General features: G+C 38.2%; 1 protein-coding gene across 2 annotated transcripts in view; it reads right to left on the reverse strand.

The window, feature by feature from the left end:
* The window catches only part of UGT8 (UDP glycosyltransferase 8), an 86518-nt gene that overhangs the window by 7664 nt on the left and 58149 nt on the right, over positions 1-20705 (reverse strand). For both annotated transcript variants that reach the window (XM_043569705.1, XM_043569696.1), the window contains exons 3-4: positions 1804-1946; positions 20-96 (exon numbers count right to left, since the gene is read on the reverse strand). In XM_043569705.1, coding sequence (XP_043425640.1) covers positions 20-96; positions 1804-1946 — 220 coding nt within the window. The remainder of the gene's footprint in view (positions 1-19; positions 97-1803; positions 1947-20705) is intronic.

The raw sequence follows: 20705 nt of genomic DNA on the forward strand, positions 1-20705 counted from the left end.
CCACGTGTCACTGACTTACCAAGCAAGTCATTTTGTGGTAACCATTCTATGAGCTTAGTGTTGTTTCCTAGATTCTTTGGTTTGGTTCCAGAAAACCTAAAATGTACATCAGACAATGAATCTTTCAAAAACCGAACTTTACTCTCGGTATGGACTCTGTGCTTAAATTATTAGATTTAAAATAAATGTTAAATGATCTTTTATTGCTATCTTAAGAAGGAAACCAGGCTTTACTAACAACAAAATTTTAATTATGTTTCTTTTTCACATTTTCATTGATTGTGAGAGAAATAAAAAACACTCTCATACTGAGATCTATTTTCTTTCGGCTCTTCTCACCCCATCACAGAGATGGGGGCTAGAGGTGAGAAGCATGTAAATAAACCTGGGCTAGAAAGTCACTCTCCAGCAGAACCCAGAAAGAGAAACATGAAAAAGCTGGGAGGGCCACCACTAAGCAGTCTATAGCTCCGATCTTCGACACGTGGAGCCTATGGGAAGGTGTGAGAATTGAAAGAAACCAGAAAGCACTCTCCTCCAGCTTGGCCCCAGTGACAGGCACTCCGTGGGGCAGAGTTTATAATTAAGTCATTTAGTGCCTTGATCTATGAAAGATAAACCATGAACATACTTCACAACTGAGAGAACGACACGAGTCTGAACTGAGCAGACACAAACTGTCCTAAATGAAGCAGAAGGGTGCTTTCTGGGTTAAGCCCTTAGAGGAAATGCAATAGATCTGGCATCCAAAGGAAGACGTCCTAAACAGTTGGAATAAAATATGTATCCATTTCATAGCTCAGGCAGGAAAAGTGGGAGCTAATCCTTACACCATTGTTATAAAGGAAAAAGACATATTACTCAGACCCTACTTGTAACAGCTTGAGACTTGGGGGGGTTGTTCACTGCTGTATCCCCAGATCCCAGCGGCACTGGTAGGTACTAAATAAATACATGGTAAATAGTGTTCACGTCGGATTTTTACATGGTGGACTGACACAGACACTTGTTGGGAAGTGGGGTAATCTAAGGATCTGTTTTAACCAGCATTAACTGGCAAGTTATTGCGGTTTTAAGGCCTATATTTTTTTTTGGGGGGGGGGGGTAAAAGAAATAAAAAGCATTTATAGAGGACAAAAGGTTCCATGAAATATTTTGCCTATTTATGCATTCATCTATCATTTTCTACCTCATTCCAACACTGATTTGCAGGTATGTAGAAAGTATATAGAAATGCATGTAATTAAAACAACTTTTTAAATGACACTAACAGAAGGGTAAATAAGGATATAAAGCTTAGGATAACATAAAAAATGCATCTGACACAAGGATAAATCATTCTGCATCATATTTTCTTTTTTTCTTGAAGATTTTTTAATGTTTTTAAATTTTATTTTGAGAGAGAGAGAGAGAGAGAGGCAGAGAGATGGGGAGGAGAGAGAATTCCAAGCAGGCTCCACGCTGTCAGCACAGGGCCCAATGGGGGGCTCACTCTCACAAACTGTGAGATGGTGACCTGAGCCAAAATGGAGTCGGACACTTAACCCCCTGAGCCACCCAGGCGCCCTTGCATCATATTTTCTTCCTATGCTCCAAGGCTTGATGTCTCTTTCTTTATCCATCACAGAGTCTTATAAATTAGTCGCTAGATTTCAATACACTAAGAAACAAAAATGAAAAGTTAGGAGAAGCTCCTGCTAATCTTGCTGGGGAACCAATGTGCTAGCTTTACAGGGCCCTGCAAGTTAAGCAAGGGAATAACAAAAATACACAGTGAAGAAACAGTTGATGCTATTACCTTACCTCCAAATCACTTTTTGGGGCAATCTCCCCAGAGCTCCAGCCAGTTTGTTAGCAATGTCTTCTGAAAGATACTTGACACCAGCTCCGAAAGACACCAGGACAAAGCCATGTTCATTAGCACCATTTACCCACATTTGCAGATCCTGTAAATCAAAATGCAGCAGTTAATTTTATGAAAGGCCAATATATTTCGTAATCAGCATCAACAGCCCAGTTTTTAAAAAGCCTTCAGGTAATCTTAAACGATTAGTAAGTAGAGGATACAAAGCTTTCCTTTAAATAACTGTTTTTGTTTAAGATATTTCATCTGACAACGCTAACAGAAATAAAGAGGGCACACAGTTACTTTGATAAGACAGACAAATAACAACAACAAATCAGCAGCTAATGGCTTCAGATCTCAGTCAAAAAATTAAAACTAATGTTTAAAACATGGTCAGGGATAAATCTGCATAAGGATACAAGTGAAAGATGTGGACTGGACATACAACAAAAACATGAATGACCACCCCCACCCAGGAAGATTTTATTTTAGGAATGGGCTGACTTCGGGGCACCTGGGTGGCTCGGTCAGTTGACTTCGGCTCAGGTCATCATCTCACGGTTTGTGATTTCGAGCCCCACATCGTGCTCTCTGCTGTCAGCACAGAGCCCACTGAGGATCCCCTGCCCCCTCTCTCTCTGCCCCTCCCCTGCTCATGCTTTCTCTCTCTCTCAAAAATAAATTAACATTAAAAATAAAAGGAGTGGGCTGTAAAATAACTGTAAAAGAATTATTAAAGCTTTCAATTTATATTCTACTCCATTTGGTCTACACTTGGTAATTTTCATCTGTGGACTCATACTGTATTATGATAAGAAAGAGAAGGAATCTGCTAATAGTTCCAAAGATCCATAGGCCTAATGAATTTTATCATTTCTCTAAATATCTCTCTAACTCATACAGAACACAGATCATACATGTGCTATCGTGAGGCATCCAGGGGTTCTGGAGATGTCCAGTGGTTGCTATTCTCCCTCGTTGTGTGGGAAAATGCTAAATTCTCAAACCTGTCCTTCAACACCCAACACATGCTGGGCCATAGCAGATCCAATGTTAAGGAGGGACAATTCTAACATTGTAGGACTCACTCATTTTGGAGGAGGACACATTAACAGAGTTTTGCCAGTATGGTTGATTTACACTGAAAATGAAAGCAGTCAGTTTTAAGGGATACTATCCTTGCTTTGTTTTGCTCTGTAGGCACAAACTTGTTTTTATGGTAAGTTATCCCTTTGAATAAGTCTTTGTCAAAGACATCGAGCATCACTTTCCCATATGAAAACTAATAGAGCCACAGCACTGAGAGGAACACATAATTCCACTACGAGGAAAACAAATGTGTTGTCCATACACAACACCTTTGCCATAATACAGGCATGACAAAAGGCCAGACCCACTCTGAATTCATAATGTGCAGAGTGAGCCATCACAGTTCCATCTCCAGACCCTGCGGGTCTCTCGTTCAGGATGAATGAATTACTACAGTGTAGCCCATGCCTTTTGCATTTCACATCACTTTCTGGTATACCCTGATTTGCGGCTGGGAGTTAACTGCAAGGGAAGAAGTATCATCACAATGACATCACTGCATAGCTCAAAACAAAATATCTATATGGCACATCAGGCCCCAACATGTCTTCCTTTTCTTTGTTTTCTTTTTTCCCCCCTTTTTGTAAAATCACTTAATGATATCTGTATTAACAGCTCTATAGTACTCATTCTTAACAGGGAAGAGGGGACCACATTTTATGCCCAAAATGAGTTAGTGAATAGTGTCACCAGATAACTGGGATGAAGACAGAAGGGGGCACACCCTTCTAGCTCCTGATTAAAACAAGCTGTAATTATTAAAGTTTTCAATTTGTATTCTACTCCATTTACCAAGAACAGCACATGTGCTGAAAATATAACAGTGTTATCTGTGGATTCAAAGTAAGAAACAAGAGCAAACTGATTTAAAATTTTCATTTTAGATTCAGTCCTAAGCCGGATGTACTTAAAACAAATATAAATGCTGCACGGTAGAATGACTTGAATACTATGTTTTATCCCTATGGTTCGTCTTCAAGCACTTTATCACCCACTACCCAATTCTCTAAAGATTAATATTTCAGGGTCAATGCCATTTAAAAAAAAAAAAAGCTTACATTCAGATATACTAAGCCTTACAGTAATAATGTTATTTAAAATTTGTTTCCCAAGGACTTAAAAGGTCTTTGAGTTTCAATGGACTCTATGCAATAAATACTTCAGTTATTTGTTCTTTGTTCTATGTGATATAAAATAAAATCCATTAATGTATTTTCCAGATTTTTTCTAACCATACGCATTAACCATTTACAATACATTTACAATTCAAGTAAATAGCTTTCACTGATATGAAAGGGAGCAGAGAAAATTTTACTTATTCGAGTTCCCTGCAGGAAAAGCACTCAGTATTTTTGGAAGATAATACTCCACTTGGCTTAGAATTGAGGCCTCAAGGTGACTTCTAAACTGCTATTCTTGGGGACTGAAGGAAGAGGGGAAGCGAAAGGTCAGAGGTCAAGAGACAGTGAGCCTGACACTGGTCTCCTGGACATAACCAGCTCCTCCCTTGATCTCCCATCCTCAGCCTAAATTCACAGAACGTTTGGTGTGACTGATATTTTGTGGGAACCTAAAACATAAAATGTTCCCACAAAACACCAACTGAGTTTTGGGTGTGGCTAATGAGGGTGATATTCAGGCTGCATGAAGAGCTGAAGGAGCCAGCGTCTGCAGAGATCCCGAATTTGCTGAGCTCATGGTGAAGACTTTGGAACTGGAACTTCATGAAAGGTATGCCTGGCTCTCCAAGGGATGAGAGTTCCCAGGTGGCATCTTGCCTCTATAGACATATACAGTATTTTCTGGAATTTAAGACCCCATCACTTATAAAGTGCAAATCGATTTTATAACAACTCTTTTAAAAAATAATAACCTTTACAATAAATGTGTTCAATGCAAAAAAAAAAAACAATTTCAGAAATTTAACAGTTAAAATAAAGGTACTTTAGAATGTTCCCCTGAAGTTAAAAACTTAGAGTAAAAAAATAAAAATAAAAAACACTTCATTTACTGTATCAACAAAAATCATACATAAGAGTAGAGTAAACCTAACAAAATGCACAAGACGTGCATGAAGAACAGTTTACTGAAGGACAAAAGAGAAAAACTGAATAGGTGGAGAGATGTGACATGCGCCAAGAAGGAAACATCAATATTAGGGAAATGATATTTTTTAAGTTCACTGCATTCCCAGCCTACATTTCAAGAGGACTGCTATGAAACTAGAGCTGAATCCAAAATTATTCTGGAAAAGAAAATGTATAAGAAAGGCCAAGAAGGTTTTGAAAAAGAACAGGAAAAGAAAATTTTCCTTGTAGATATTAAAATGCACTCTAGAATTTAGAGCCATCTCGATGAAATGTCCGGTTTAAGGAGAAGAGCGAGGAATGAGGGTGGCAGGCAGTGCCAGACTGCTGTGCACTCAGAGACTGAGCAGTTTCCTCAGAAAAGAGTCATCTACCGCTGACTTAGACAAAATGAGTTTAGATCTCTCCACTAATATAAATTAGAGAAGAATTAAAAAGCCATTTTGAATGAAAATATATGAAGCACTTGAAAAAAACTCCCCCAAAGATAATTTTATTCTGGGCAAGGAAGGCCTTCCTGGTCCAGTCACAAATCCCAGAAGTCATAAAGAAAATACTGACAGATCTGAATACAGAACAATAAAACTTCCAGAGAGTAAAGGACACTTTAAAAAAGCATAATAATAATAATATGCAGAAATAGTTTCAATATACATAATAAAAGATTGATATCCAAAACAAAATAATGAGAAAAAGAACTTCCAGGAACAATGTCAGGAAACACCCATTTCACGGAAGGAAAACAAATGGCATTCACATGGAAAGATGCCTAGCCTCACATGCTAGCCAGAGAAACACAAATTCAAATTGCTTTTACCTCTTATTCTCTCTCTTCTTTACACAGCACTCTGTTAGATGATGTCAACATATTAATTTATTTTGACTTAAAGAACTGAATACAGTATTTACCTTTAAGTATTATTATTTTATAATTTTCTGTCAACTTTTTTGTTTTGCTCTAAGGATAAAACATCTTTTCCTAAATGGCTTCTGGGCCTATTGACATATTTAGAAAAGTTTTCCCACATTAAGATTATCTTTTAAATACCCATAGTTTCTTTTAGTTTGATAGCTTCATTTCTTGAATTTTCAACCCTTCATCATCTAGACTCTCTTTTTGGAGGAAAGAATGAGGCTGGGATCCATCTTTATTTATAACCCAATGGATAGCTATTCTTGTCCTCATTTACATAAAATGCCACCTGCTCAGTGGATTTCTGAATTCTATCCTGTCCTATTGATCCTGTGCCAGTGCCAACGAGATTTACTTATTGTTATTTTATAATACATGTTCGTATCTGCAGTGTTAGGTTTCTCTCGTTAATTTTCATCCTGGGGACGTTACTAGTTATTCTTGTATGTAGCAGCTTTTTTAAGGACTCTTTGAACACATTACCTGCCACTTACTAGCAGTACCACTTCTTATGTATGTTGCCAGTATTTGTGCATACATGTTACAGAATAAACATACCATGTAAGTTAAAAAATCGCATTCAGTCCTCTGCCCGCACACGGGTAGCAAGCACACTGCTCCACTAGATGGCATAGCGAGAACGGAGCACGGATGTCTGGTCTCCGAAGAGTATTCCCCAGGCTTCCAACCGTCATGACAGGTCAAACCCACAGTCTATCACTATGGTATTTCCTGCTCCTTGTCTAGGGGTAGAACTCTATCATTTTCCAAATGCAAATGAAATCAAAATTATCACAATAATGGATCAAACATTAAGCAGGGAATCAGTAGTACACACAGGTGCTTCCCTCACTATATTACTATGAATATTTCCATCCCTATACAATTAAAATAATCATTTACATACTTATGATTTTGCTATAAAATAATTATATTTATATATATACATATACACACACACACACACACACACACACATACAGCTTTTGAGAAGAGAACGTCACAATAAAAATAATCACTTTATCTTTTTTCAGGGTTAAATGGTCTTAAGTCCTTTATGAGAAAAGGTGGAATAAGGAAATATGGATAATATATTTATCAAAATCAAATGCTGCATGTTAATGTATTTCCTTTCTTTATCTTTTATAATCCTGACCTGGACACACAAAGATTTGTTTTCTAGTACTGCCTGATTTCGTTTCCCCAGGTGCCTTGACTTGGTGGTAGGGAGAATAAGGCACCGTCCCCTGTTCCCTCCCTGGAGAGCTGTTCAGGACAAGCCAGGGTGAAGGAGCCTGGCTCTGTGACACTGGACATGGGCTGGAACTGGAACCAAGAGAAGTCCCAGAGTTTGGCTGGGGGAGCAAGTACTCCCACAGTGTGACATTTTCAATAATTGTACATAATACTTTGACATGACAAATACCAAGAAATGAAGGATGTGAAAAGAAATAAAAGAAGGAGTAAGAATAAAAATAGTAAAAGGAGTAAGAAAAAAGGAAGATCTTGAGACATTTGGAGAAAACAATCATTTTTTAATATACTTAGCCCCCTATCCAAAAACAAACAGCAAACTTCCTATTAGTTGTGGCCAATGTAAAACACAGCCCAATTCCAGATATGTAAAAGCAGATTTTTTTCATGTTTTTATTTTATATCAGAGAGAGAGACACAGCGTGAGCAGGGGAGGGTCAGAGAGAGAGGGAGACACAGAATCAGAAGCAGGCTCCAGGCTCTGAGCTGTCAGCACAGAGCCTGTGGGGCACTCGAACTCAGGAAACACGAGATCCTGATCTGAGCCGAAGTCAGATGCTCAGCCAACTGAGCCACCCAGGCGCCCCTAAAAGCAGATTTTAAAAAGATAATCACTTCAGAATCAACGGAAGAATAACTAATTAAAAGCTGGCTAGTGCAGGCCCACCTCTGTCCTGTCTAGGCTTCATTCTGAGGCACCAGAATCTGGAGACCCCGAGGGAGACCTTTCACTGCTCTCAGAGACCTGGGGACAGACTGTGCTGCTGTGGTTAATTAACATTACATCTGTCCTGATGGCAGCCTGTTACCCAAACCTACTCTCTTCTCTCCCCACAAAATAAGAGCCTTGAGTGGGGCCCAGCGCTGTTGAGAAAGCAGTAACACTGCATCCTTTGTCAGCCTCGTCCATTCTGAGATGAAGAATGCCTGGGCTGTGAGAGAATCCTACACAGAGATGACGACAGGAGAAGAGAGACCTTTTTTCTTGTTTCCAACACCAACATCAATAGGCCTCTTTTCCCATTTTAAAGTATCTGACATAAAGAATGTTCCGCTTCGGTCAGGTGGGCTGCAGAGAATTGCAATACTCATTTTGCAAAACTCGGTAGTTAAGATAATAATGAACAGTTTGATATAAAATGCTTAAAAAACATTGTGGGGCATCATACTTGATTGTTGGCTTCTGCTAAAATAGTTAGCCAAAACTTACTAAATGACAACAAAAAATACCACTGAAAATACAGAAGTTACCTACCATTCACAGTGCCACGTCCCAACCATTGTCTTCACTGATTTGATCAGCCAGGGATTTGGTTCAAACCTCAGTTGTTCAGTTATCTGTGCGCTCTCAATCAAGTTGCCTATTCTCTCTCAAGCCCAGATTTCTCATCTTTAAAAGTGCTGATAATGTTCACAAGGACATTGCAAAGATTAAATGAGATCAAATATATAAAAGTGCTTTGTTAAATAAAAATTACCGCTATTTTCCCCCAGACAGGGTGTCTGATAAGCAGTAGACTGAATAGGGACTGAAATAATGGCCACGTTGAGACAAGGAAAGAAAAAAGTCATTCTGCACCAAGAAATTTCCTCTCCATTATACTCTATTCACCATGTTTTCGATTCTTCAGGATAAAGCTGGTACAAACAAATGAGAAGTAACACACACAAAAAATGTTTTACATGCAGTATCAAATCCAGCTGTCAGTTTTTCAGAATATTCAAATGATTTCCAAGATTATCCAAGAGGCTTAAGCCACAGCTAACCTAAAGCAATACAGTGAGGAGAGAAGTGTCAAGGTGATGGTTCGAATTTTTAAAAACCTTGGCAGATGATTTTTTTATTAACACACAATATTCAGGAGAATGCACAACCTATAGAAAGGCATATTCATTTCCACTGAGATTCTACAGTATCTTTTTTTCTTTCTCATAAGGCTTTAAATTTTTGCCATTACAGTTATAATGAAAAGTAGGCAAAATTTGAAACCCTGATTTGACTTTGAAGAAAGTTAAGCTTTCAAGGTTCTTAAGACCTTGAAATCAAGTAACCACTGGGTATAAAACAATGAAAATCTCACAAGAAAAAAAAATCCGCCCCCCCAAAAAAAGTGACATCGATATCTTTCTTTGTTACAAAAGGAAATTAAAAATCCAGAGATTTAGGGAGAATGAGAGAGATTTAAGTATGCTTATTTGCAACAGAGAATGAGATTGGAGGAGAGGAATGAAGATCCAGAAAGAGGAGGCATATGTTTTCTGAGTACGCTACGCATCTGAGCATAGAGATGTGATTCCAGAACATTCTTTCCTCAACAAGCTGTTGTCAGCTACCTGTTCTAAGTTTTGTTAGGGAAAAAAAAAGTCATGGCTATCGGACAGTATCCCAATAAGTTAGCTGGGTTTCAAAGTCCATTCATTAATTCCGCGAATACTACTGAACACCTGCTATGCACCATACCTGATATTCTTTTGGTACTCGAGACATTTCAAAGACTATATGGACAGAAATTTCTGTCTTCAGAGAGTTTACATTCTTAACAATATGGCCATATTTCTATCCTTACCTCTCTTCAGGTGTTGTTGCCTTCTCTGCTCTTCATTTTTCCACATATAGCCTACCTTGTGGGGCTTGAGATTTCCTCCTTACATCACAGATATTTACCTGATAAAGGTGATCCTTTGTCAGGACTTTGGTAAATATCTATGATGGCATATATATAAACACCAAATATATATTTGGTAAGTATCTTTGATCTCTGTTGATCTCCTCTGTGAGACATGCTCTCTCCCAGGACACTAATCCACCTCACTTGTGAATTTACATACAAGACTTCCTTTCTTTTTGGTGCTCACTACTTATTTTAAGAAATCAAGAAAGCTAACAGTAATCTACATCTAAAAAAGATAAATACATTGCTTTATTTTTTTCTTTCAGGTAATTAAGTAAATAAGACTGTGTTTTCCCTAGAATTTGAGCCAACACAGAGAATGGTGAGTATTTAAAGAAATGTCTCATTTTTGGGGCACCTGGGTGGCTCAGTCAGTTCAGGATCTGATCTTGGTTTCAGCTCAGGTCATGATCTCAGTTTGTGAGTTTGAGCCCCACGTTAGCTCTGCACTGTTAGTGCAGATTCTCTTTCTCCCCCTGCCGCCTCCCTCTGCCTCTACCCAGTTTATGCTCTCTCTCAAAATAAATAAATAAACTTAAAAAAAAAGTCTCATTTTTTAAATTCAAATTTAGCTACTAACTTATGTAACTTGCTTGGAAAAAAATAAAGGTAGGTGTGCCAGCCAGTTTATCTGTCTGTCTTCTTCCCTCCCAGGAAAAACTTTCGTTGTGACAATCACATTGTTATGCCACAGAGACACAATGAACAAGGCACAATCCATGTCTGGGATTGAGGCAGATGAGTGAGGCAGATTGAGGCTGTACTAAAGCGAAATTCATACAAGGAGAAATTATCATGGGATGTTTAGAAGAGATGAGGAGATAGAGGACAAGATGAGGGTCTAAACCAGAATGTGCTGGTCAGAAGAGTAAGGAATGAGTATGTTTTAAGTGTTTATTAGAACCAAAGACTTAGTGAGAACTTGAGAAGAGGGGGTGGTTAGCATGATAGTCAGACTTCTGGCTTGGAATAATTATAGAATTAACCAAGAAGTGGATCTGAGGGGGGTAAGAAGAGTTTATAGCTAAACATAACGAATTTGAGATTTCCACTTCTGTTCTAAGTGGAACTATCTAGAAAGTAGTGGGAAATATGAAACTTGGGAGGGAAAAGTGAGCGACAGATATAGCTTTGTGCCTCAACTACATCAAGAGGAAACACATGAGTGTTTTGGACAACAGGCAATGAGTGGTCTCTTTATTATCTTTCTTCCAAAGAGAATATGACAAAGGAATTACCTTAATTGTTAAGGAGGAGTGAGAAAAAGGAGGCTCGGGGTCTAGAATAATTAGCAGGATAAATTAGTTATATTTCTGTTCCAGCACCATTGAAAACATGATCCACTAGTTCAGTTAGTTGGAATGTAAGAATTGATGGTACATGCATACAGCTCTGGTCCAGAAGATCTATTGCATCCCCTATTCAATCTGGTTCCTTTAGGGAGGATCCCAAACAAAATCAAAGTATCAAAATGACCACTGCCCTAATTCCAGAACTAGTCCAACTTAATCTGCATGGAAGTCCCATGCTAGGATTCTCCAGACCACCTTCGAGCTGAGCAGAAGTGCCTGAGCATAGCCCTGAAAATTCAGCACTGTTCAGACAGAAACGAACTTCCTGACAAGCAAAATCAGCACCTAGCCCAAAAGAAGAGAATAAAAAACAACAAAAAAGGAAGTTTGGGGAAGGGAAGTCATATCAATTTTGGTATTTCTTAGAATTCAACAATTCCTGTATAAAATATCTCCTGTAACTTCCTGTTCAATCACATATTATAGTTTAGAACTATAAAGTATGCCATTGCTATTTGCGTTAACTAAGATGCCTTAGATTAAAATTAAATGCAATTGGGGCGCCTGGGTGGCGCAGTCGCTTAAGCGTCCGACTTCAGCCAGGTCACCATCTCGCGGTCCGGGAGTTCGAGCCCCGCGTCAGGCTCTGGGCTGATGGCTCAGAGCCTGGAGCCTGCTTCCGATTCTGTGTCTCCCTCTCTCTGCCCCACCCCCATTCATGCTCTGTCTCTCTCTGTCCCAAAAATAAATAAACGTTGAAAAAAAAAATTAAAGAAAAAAAAAGAAAATTAAATGCAATAGAAAAATTAAATAGCATATAGCAAAAAGAAACTGGAAAAAATTACCTAGAAGCCGAGTATTCATTATTTACTTGTGTAAGAGAAGAATGTAGTCTTCTTACTCCTTTTACCATCTCATTTTATTATAAATCCTCAGTATTCACTCTCCAAAATATTAACAAATGTGTAACGCCTCACTGAGAAACACAAATAAAGCTATGAATTTTCACTTTTAAATTTAAACTTCCCTCCATCAATTTCAGCATCTGTTTGACACATTTAACTATAGATTTTTTTTAATGTTTATTTTTGAGAGAGAGAGAGACACAGTGTGAGCAGGGGAGGGGCCGAGAGAGAGGGAGACGCAGAATCTGAAGCGGGCTCCAGGCCCTGAGCTGTCAGCACAGAGCCTGACACAGGGCTAGAACTCAGGAACGGTGAGATCATGAACTGAGCCAAAATCGGACACTTAACTGACTGAGCCACCCAGGCGCCCCAACTGTAGATGTTTTTTTAAGTAGATACAAGGAACTGGTAGATAGTCTCTTTGGTAAAAGTACTCAAGATAGCTATAAATTATTAATCATATGTGAAAATTTTAGCAAAAGACATGGAAACTGTGTGCAATAAAGCAATGACTGCAGTCCCACATGTGTTTTCAGAACCTTGCTACTTCCCACCAATGAGGTTGTTTGATCCATACCCCTTGAATCTGGGCAGGCTTGTGTCTTCTTTGATCAATATAGTAGAAGTAATGCTACGTGACATTAAAAGCTAGGTCATCAGAAAGGATAGAGATGCCACTTGTTTCTCTCTTGGAACATGCACCCTTCATGCCCAATCACCATGTTATGAGCTCTGAGCAAATACATGCCACATGGAGAAGCCACAAATAATAGTTCTAGCTAACCTGGGGCGCTTGGGAGGCTCAGTTGATTGTCTGATTCTTGATTTTGGCTCAGGTCATGATCTCATGGTCATGAGATGGAACCCTGTGTCGGGCTCTGTGCTGAGCAAGAAGCCTGCTTAAGATTCTCTCTCCCTCTCTCTCTCTCTCCTCCTCTGCCCCTCCCTCACTTGCACAAGTGCACATATGCTCTCTCTCGCTCTCTCTCTCTCAAACACACACACACACACGCACACACACACACACACACACACAGAGTTCTAGCTAACAACAACTAAGGTCTCAGCTGATAGTTTATATCAACAAACATCTGACTGAATGAGCCTGAAGATGATTCTTTTACTTCTCAAGTCTTCAGCTGAGGCCTCAGACCATGTGAGAAGCAGAGGCAAGTCATTTCTGCTGGATGCTACCTCAATCCCTCAGCTACAGCTACAGATTCTATAGACATAAGAAATTGTTTACATGCCACTGAGATTGTTTTTACAGCTCCGGTAACTGAAACATCCCAATGGACCTTTATTTGGTACCTTTCTTAAGAGTCACAGACAGATTTTTAAAAACAAGGCTAAGAGACCCACATGAAGTCCTAGATTTTTTTGTTTTGTTTTGTTTTCAGAAAAGACTGAGAGAATAGGAAGTAACTACAGGCACTGAATACTCACTTTGTGACTTTAAACTATTCTAAATTGCTTCTTCTAAGAAAATAAGGTAATGAATAAACTTGAGGCCTAAAGAATCTAATTCTTAGCAATGGACCTTTGGTTCTCCTCAATATTTCAATAGAGAAAATGCAATATTTACCTGGTATTTTTCCAAAATAATTCTTATAGCCCTGTTCCCTTCTGAAGTATACTGATACTACCAAGGACTGAGTACACTTTCCTTAATTAATCTGCAGACATATTCATTTCTTCAATAATTCAATAACAGTTAAACTTTTATTGGTCAATATCTATGTGCCAGGCACTAGGTGCCAAGAATACAAAAGAGTAAGATAACGGTTCATAGTCCAGTTCACGCTTCACTACTGGCAGCACATTAATACTACCTTTGTCCTATTTCTTCCCTCTGTGCTGGGGAAATGGAGACCTGGAAATAAATAATATAACTTCAAAAAACACATTTACATTAATGTAAATTATAGTTCAGTTTTCTCTTGATTTCAGAGTTGAATTCCCAGTGCCATAGTATGGCAACTAGCAATTAAAAGTTGTCTGCAAATGGTTCCAAAATCAGTTAGAAACACATTAATAGTTCAATTAAATACAATGTCAAAAATTATTTGGCAGCTGAAGAATCCCTTCATAAAGTAAAGAAAATCTCTTTTCTGATATTGTAATACTGGTATTTGGTGTTTCTAGATTATAAACCTATAAAGAGAAGACTAATAAATGCAGAAATTGGTTAAGACCAGTCAATTACAGGGTAAATCCCTCAATTAGATTCTTCCAGGTCAATAATAGCATAAGAGTGCACCTGAGTCAGTTTCTCCCAAATGTCTAAAGAAATGTGTATGAAGTTAGACAAAGTCAAATATGCAATAAGATCAGATCCTATGACTTCACAGATATTTCCATTAACTCTAGTGTCTTTCCATTCTGAGCATGAATACTGTACATGGACAGGAAGAAGGCAGGAGATGTGTTTGGTTTACGTCTGCTGCTTCTTGGGGTGAATGACAATATAGACTAAAAAACTAGGAACTGATCTACCCTTTCCCCTCAACCTCACTCTCCCTTTATATAATCTCTTTCCACAACTATTCAGGAAGTACAATGCCTCCTATGCAACAAAGCCAATGACCCAGAAGGGTCTGGGCAATGGTGCATTGATCCTGGCATGAGGAGCTGTGTCATCTCAGAGAAAGCATTTCTACCTGGGGCAGAAACATGCGGAGCCATGGTAACAGTGCTGCCAGATGGTGTAATCTTTCATGTACTAACCTATATAAAGACAATTTACAAAACAAATCTCACCCACAGCTTGGACAGAGAAAACAGGAAGACAGAAAAAGGTAAAAATCCTAGCTGGTCCCAGTAAAGGCTACATAAACGAAGGATAAACATCATAAAGCTGTTTGGGGTTGTCCTGTCTCTCAGTCCCCCTGCTGGTACTGTTCTTACAGGAGCACTCCATCAAACTATTCACTCTCAAGTCAACTCTGTGGAATTAAAATTTGGATTTATTTGCTCTTTCTAATTCGCCAATACCATGACTTTCTTCCATTAATACAATTAACCACTATGCTCCTAAAGAAGTCTGTAATAGAAGTCTATCTTTGAATAAGCCACCTAAAATTTACTTTCTCACTAATTTCTTTTTATTCTAATTCCTAGTGTCTCTCAAAAAAGTTTATTGCCCAATCCAAATCAGTATATTAAAAATGACTTATTCAAGTACTCTCCACTCAATGCTCAACTTCTTAAAATTTTTTTTAATGTTTATTTTTTATTTTTGCTCAGTGTATGAGCAGGGAGGGGCAGAGAGAGAGACACACACAGAATCCGAAGCAGGTTCCAGGCTCTGAGCTGTCAGCATAGAGCCTGATACGGAGCTCGAACTCACCAACCGTGAGATCATGACCTAAGCAGAAGTTGGATGCTTAACCGACTGAGCCACCCAGGTGCCCCAATGCTCAAGTTCTTAATTCCATTTAACTTCATCCATAAAAAAACCTTATGATTTTCATTAATAATCCAAGGCCAATCTGTTTCTCACTTTCTACACTGAACCACACTGTATCATTATACATTCTCATAGCCTGTCCCATCCCTGCCCACACTGGTGACTTTGTTCACTCTGGCTTCCTTTGCATCATGGTACTTCCATCTATCCAAATCAAATAGCACCTTCAAGGTCAGGTCAAATGCCACCTTCTACACCAATCTTTGATCTTGCCAATTTTAAGGAATTATTACTTATTTCTCTTTTGATAGTACTTTATATCTCTTTTATGGTAGTGTTCATATTTGAACTTAATATAAAATGATTTGTATACATATGTTATCTCCTTTAGCAGACTACAAATTCCTTGAATATTAAAGCACCCAAAACATTGTATTGCCCATAATTCACGTACACTCAAACATCCACTGAATATATGTCTATCTAATAACTTACATTAAATTTTCATTATTGTTTTGCTAAAACACATGCAAACATCCATCAACTTATAAATGGATTTATTCCAAAGGTTCATTTCTAAATCTTTTTCTGAAATCTATGTGCATTTTCACAAAATGTTATTGTTATACACAGTATTTGGGATAATTGAAGTCGCACTTTGGGACTTCAGTATATTTGGATCAATTATTAATTAAGAGACATTTGGAAGAGGCCTTAAGAACCTAGCTGTGATGCATAATAACACTGTTCCGATGGGAACTTTGAGACAACAAATTCACATTCTCTATTCCCATTTCTGGGCAGTGACTGACAGACTTTCTGCACCTGTTCGAAAAAATCACCTCTCTGTATGGGTTTAACAGTAAATACCCTGAAAAGTTTATGAAACTGTGTTTCATAACACAGTTGGTAGCAGAGGGGCATGAAGGAAACCCTTATCAGAGCATGTAAGAATGAGAACAAAAATGATGCATATATGGAAAACCAACCAGTATTTGTTTTAAATCTTAAAACTGTCTTAAATTTCACACATAATTAAAATATGTGAGAATTTTATATTGTAAAAAGAAACATGGCTGAAGAAAAAGGTTTAAGTATTACTTCTAAGAAGAGGATTCTTCAGCTATTCCCAACTGAGGAGAAAAGGAAAGAATCAAGGCTTGCCAAATCTTTTAAGTCAAACTGTTGATATATATTCCTTTTTTCTTTGACATGTTTTCTGGATATATGTGATTTATTGTACTCTAGGACTCCAAAGGGAAGTTTGCATGACAATCGTCCACTAGTATGAAAAACTAGAAAACTAGATACATAACACTCCCCACCCTCACCCCCTTAACAGTTATAAGGAAAATGTTTGCAGCAAGTATCTCAAATATCTCATTTAGCTCAGAAGATCTGAATCTAACACAGGGCAGAGTGTGAACAAAAGTACAGAAGAAACACTAAGTAAAGCAGAGATCAGATATTTCAGGATCAATAAAGTAAGGAAGAGATGAGTTTCAGGTAGAAAAGTTTATATTAGAGGCAGGAAATGGAAGAGTAAAAAAAGGACTTTTTGGGCAAAGAGAAGGGCATGTTCAATGGAAAAAAAGCAATAAGAAAGATGTTGCAGAATAGAATGAGAACTCACACATTTACAGAAGAAAAACATATTTTCTATGGAAAAGTACTCAATTAAAGAGTAGATAGCAGAGAGCTCAAAGACTACAAAAAAGGAGTAAAAATCTCCTGAGTGTATGAGATCGTCCTGGATCCCTCTTACCCGGCAGTTGATTCTGACAAACTGAATAATACTTAAAATAGATTAAAAACCAACAACCAACCATCAAAGACATCACCAAGAAATAAATTCTTTTAATGGAACTAGCAGTCATAGTCACAATATTGGACTAAGTATTTCATAAAAATGTCATAGTCACAATATTGGACTAAGTATTTCATAAAAATGTAAGAACGTATGTAGATCATTTTAAAGTAAAAATAGACAAATTAATTTTAATATATTTGTATGGAGTAGTAGTACACACCCTGCTTCAAAGCATATGAACCTTTAAAAAATAGTTCAGGGGCACCTGGGTGGCTCAGTCGGTTGAGCGTCTGACTTTGGCTCAGGTCATGATCTCATGGTCCGTGAGTTCGAGCCCCGCGTCAGGCTCTGTGCTGACTGCTCTGAGCCTGGAGCCTGTTTCAGATTCTTTGTCTCCCTCTCTCTCTGACCCTCCCCCGTTCATGCTCTGTCTCTCTCTGTCTCAAAAATAAATAAATGTTAAAAAAAATTTTTTTTAAATAGTTCATACACAAGAGGTATGTGAATGTGGGAAAATTATCCAACAAGTACTATTTGTAATACTGTGATATACTCCAGGAAGAGAATACACAGGTAAGATTGTAAGAAAAAGGGTTCCAGGGCTGGCCAATTGCCAGTCATTTTGAAATAACACAACCCTAAAGGCAACCGTGTGACTACCAGGCTGGAATCACTGCAAAGAATTTAACACCTGGGAAGAGGGAACTCAGTGATCCTGACACCAGGTCCTCAGGGCAAATGCAGAATCTCCTCAGGAGCTCAATTAGGAAAAAATCTCTGCATACCAATCCAATGTAGTTAAAAAACAAAACAAAACAGACAAATGAAACAAAGAAAACCCACTGGTCCAAAACACTGCTTTTAATTAACAGTTCACATACCATTTCGGTCAGTGTTTACTGAATTTAAACAATCACGTGTAAATCTGTGTATCTCAGTGGGAAAACACGCAAGTGTGCCAGGAACGACACCATAAAGCCATAAAATATATCATCCTGGAATGTTAACTTTAACCCATTTCAATTCGTGAATAACGTTTATATTATTTTTTATAATAAAACAAATGAAGATATATCATTGTAGGAGCAACTTGTTCGTTACCTAGCAATACCCGGTTCCTCCACTTCCTGAAGAACAATCCCCAACTTTTAGCCGGGCGCACTGCAGCTCCAGTAAAGACAACATGTGCCGGCCTTAGGGGAAGCTGAGCACGAACATGTGACTAGCCAATGCTCTGGACAATGAGTGAGCAGAAGTGGACTTGCCAGTGGCTGAAATGCAGCAGTCTTCTTGACCGTGAGGATGAGAGCTGCATTCCAGGACAGTGGAACAGAGGGCTGGATCCCTGCTGACTTGTCCCGACTGCCCATCTTAGTACTTCCTTTATGTGATGCAAAAATACACTGCCTACACTGCCATTGTGTATAGCTTCTTATTTGTTTTATGTGATTCCCATTAAAACGTAATCCTAAGTGATGAAATCATGAAGAATGCAAAACAGGAGGCTTCCAATAAATGTCCATTACTCACGGTTGACTGTGCACTGCTATCCCAGTATCACACAGGTGAGCACATTCATTATTTTGTGGCATGCAGGTACAACAATGCAAATTATTAATATAATACTAATTTCCGGGTCACTTGGGTTGCTCTGAAACTAGAATACTCTACCCGTACTATATGATCAATCCCGGTAACCAGGAGTTGCACCTGAAAATCAAACATTATCCCAGTGTCATCAAGTTTGAAGAAGAGCTAAAGTTTATGTTGTCCTACTACTTTGGTCTACAGCTGAAGAAACTAAAGCCAGCCATTTATGGACAGGAGATAATGCAAAAACTACGTGAAGTGCCTCAGAAGGATAATGTTACGTAAATTGAGGGTATTAATCCAAGTAGTTCACAAAATGCTTTTTTTTTTTTTACTTGCTCAGTGAAAAGATACGATGTTGTATTATATTCTCAAAGACTACATTTTACTTTCCTCTTTGCTGTGCTTTGGAGGGAAAAGAAAAACAATGACATGCATAAAGAAACATTAACCAATTTTGCAACTGTTAAATATTTTGTGTTTCCTATTTTCTCATTTAGTTATTTTATTTCCTTTAATTTTTTTTTTCTTTCTTAAGTGCATAGGTATTAATCCACCTGAATCAGTGCTAATAGAGTTTTAAACAATGTGCCAACTGCTCCTCCCTCATAAATATATTCTCATTTAATTATGATTTGTGATAAAATTGAATGAAAAGTACATATATCTCAAATCTCATTCTTGTATCATAGGGCCAGATTTAAAAAAATGGCTTTCCCCCAACTCTCTACGGACAGCCTAAATAGCAGCCCTTAAATACCCTGGATTTGACTTAAAACAAACAAACAAACAAACAAAACGAATAAAAAATAGGCTGTGTCTGAGGTTACATATAAATGATATTATGTGGCATGTTCAAGACACAATCCTCCTTCCCTACCATAGGCAAGAAGTGCATACTCTTCATTCCTCATGTATTTTGAGTATTAATAAAGCACATAAATGGTATCACTTACTGACCAACTCAGATTACACTCAAAATGCTGGAACGGCATTCTGCCTTATACAATGAAGATGAGTCGAAACAAGGAATCTTTCCTTATATACATCCAGGTACTGACTAGGCAAAGTTGTTGTTGTTGTTTTTTTTAATGTTTATTTATTTTGAGAGAGAGAGACAGAGAGACAGAGAGAGCAGGGGAGGGGCAGAGAGAGAGAGACGAGACAGAATCCCAAGCAGGCTCCGTGCAGAGCCCCCAGGGGCTCAAACTCACAAACTACAAGATCGTGACCAGAGCTGAAATCAAGAGTCAACCAACTGAGCCACTCAGGCACCGGAGGCAAAGGTCTTTAGAAGAAAGGCAAATTCATTAAATTTTAGTTTCTTCAGGGCAGAAACCAACCCCCTCAATTAGTAAATAAAAGACACTGAATTGACATACCCTAACTGTAAGCAAGAGCACTACATTATGCATAAGCTGGAACCTCTGCCTGTGTTCACAACAGGTCTTCCACAGTTCCATTAATTAACAAGCAGGAGTTTATATAAAATGAAATCCTGCCTGTAAAGCACTCAACACCATGCCTCTCCATGATAAGTCCGCACCAAATGACAGCCACTGATAACAATTTTCAAGGACCCTTGAACCCTTATTCCTATTCAAGAAAATCTACAATGACATTCCTAACAATGTTTGACCAATTTCTAGACTGGTTCATTTATTTGCTCAATAAATTTTCTCCTCTGTAAATACAGCTTTAATCCTTCTCACAAAGTTTCCTTATTTTCAGTCTTGAAGATGATGAGGATGCCTGTTGTCTCTGGTGTAGTATGTACTGGGTATTTTACACATGTTTAATTATAGTAGAAACTGAACATGACTTTAATGAGCTAATAA

This window comes from Prionailurus bengalensis, chromosome B1 (genome assembly GCF_016509475.1).
Source record: "Prionailurus bengalensis isolate Pbe53 chromosome B1, Fcat_Pben_1.1_paternal_pri, whole genome shotgun sequence".
Classification (NCBI taxonomy): domain Eukaryota; kingdom Metazoa; phylum Chordata; class Mammalia; order Carnivora; family Felidae; genus Prionailurus; species Prionailurus bengalensis.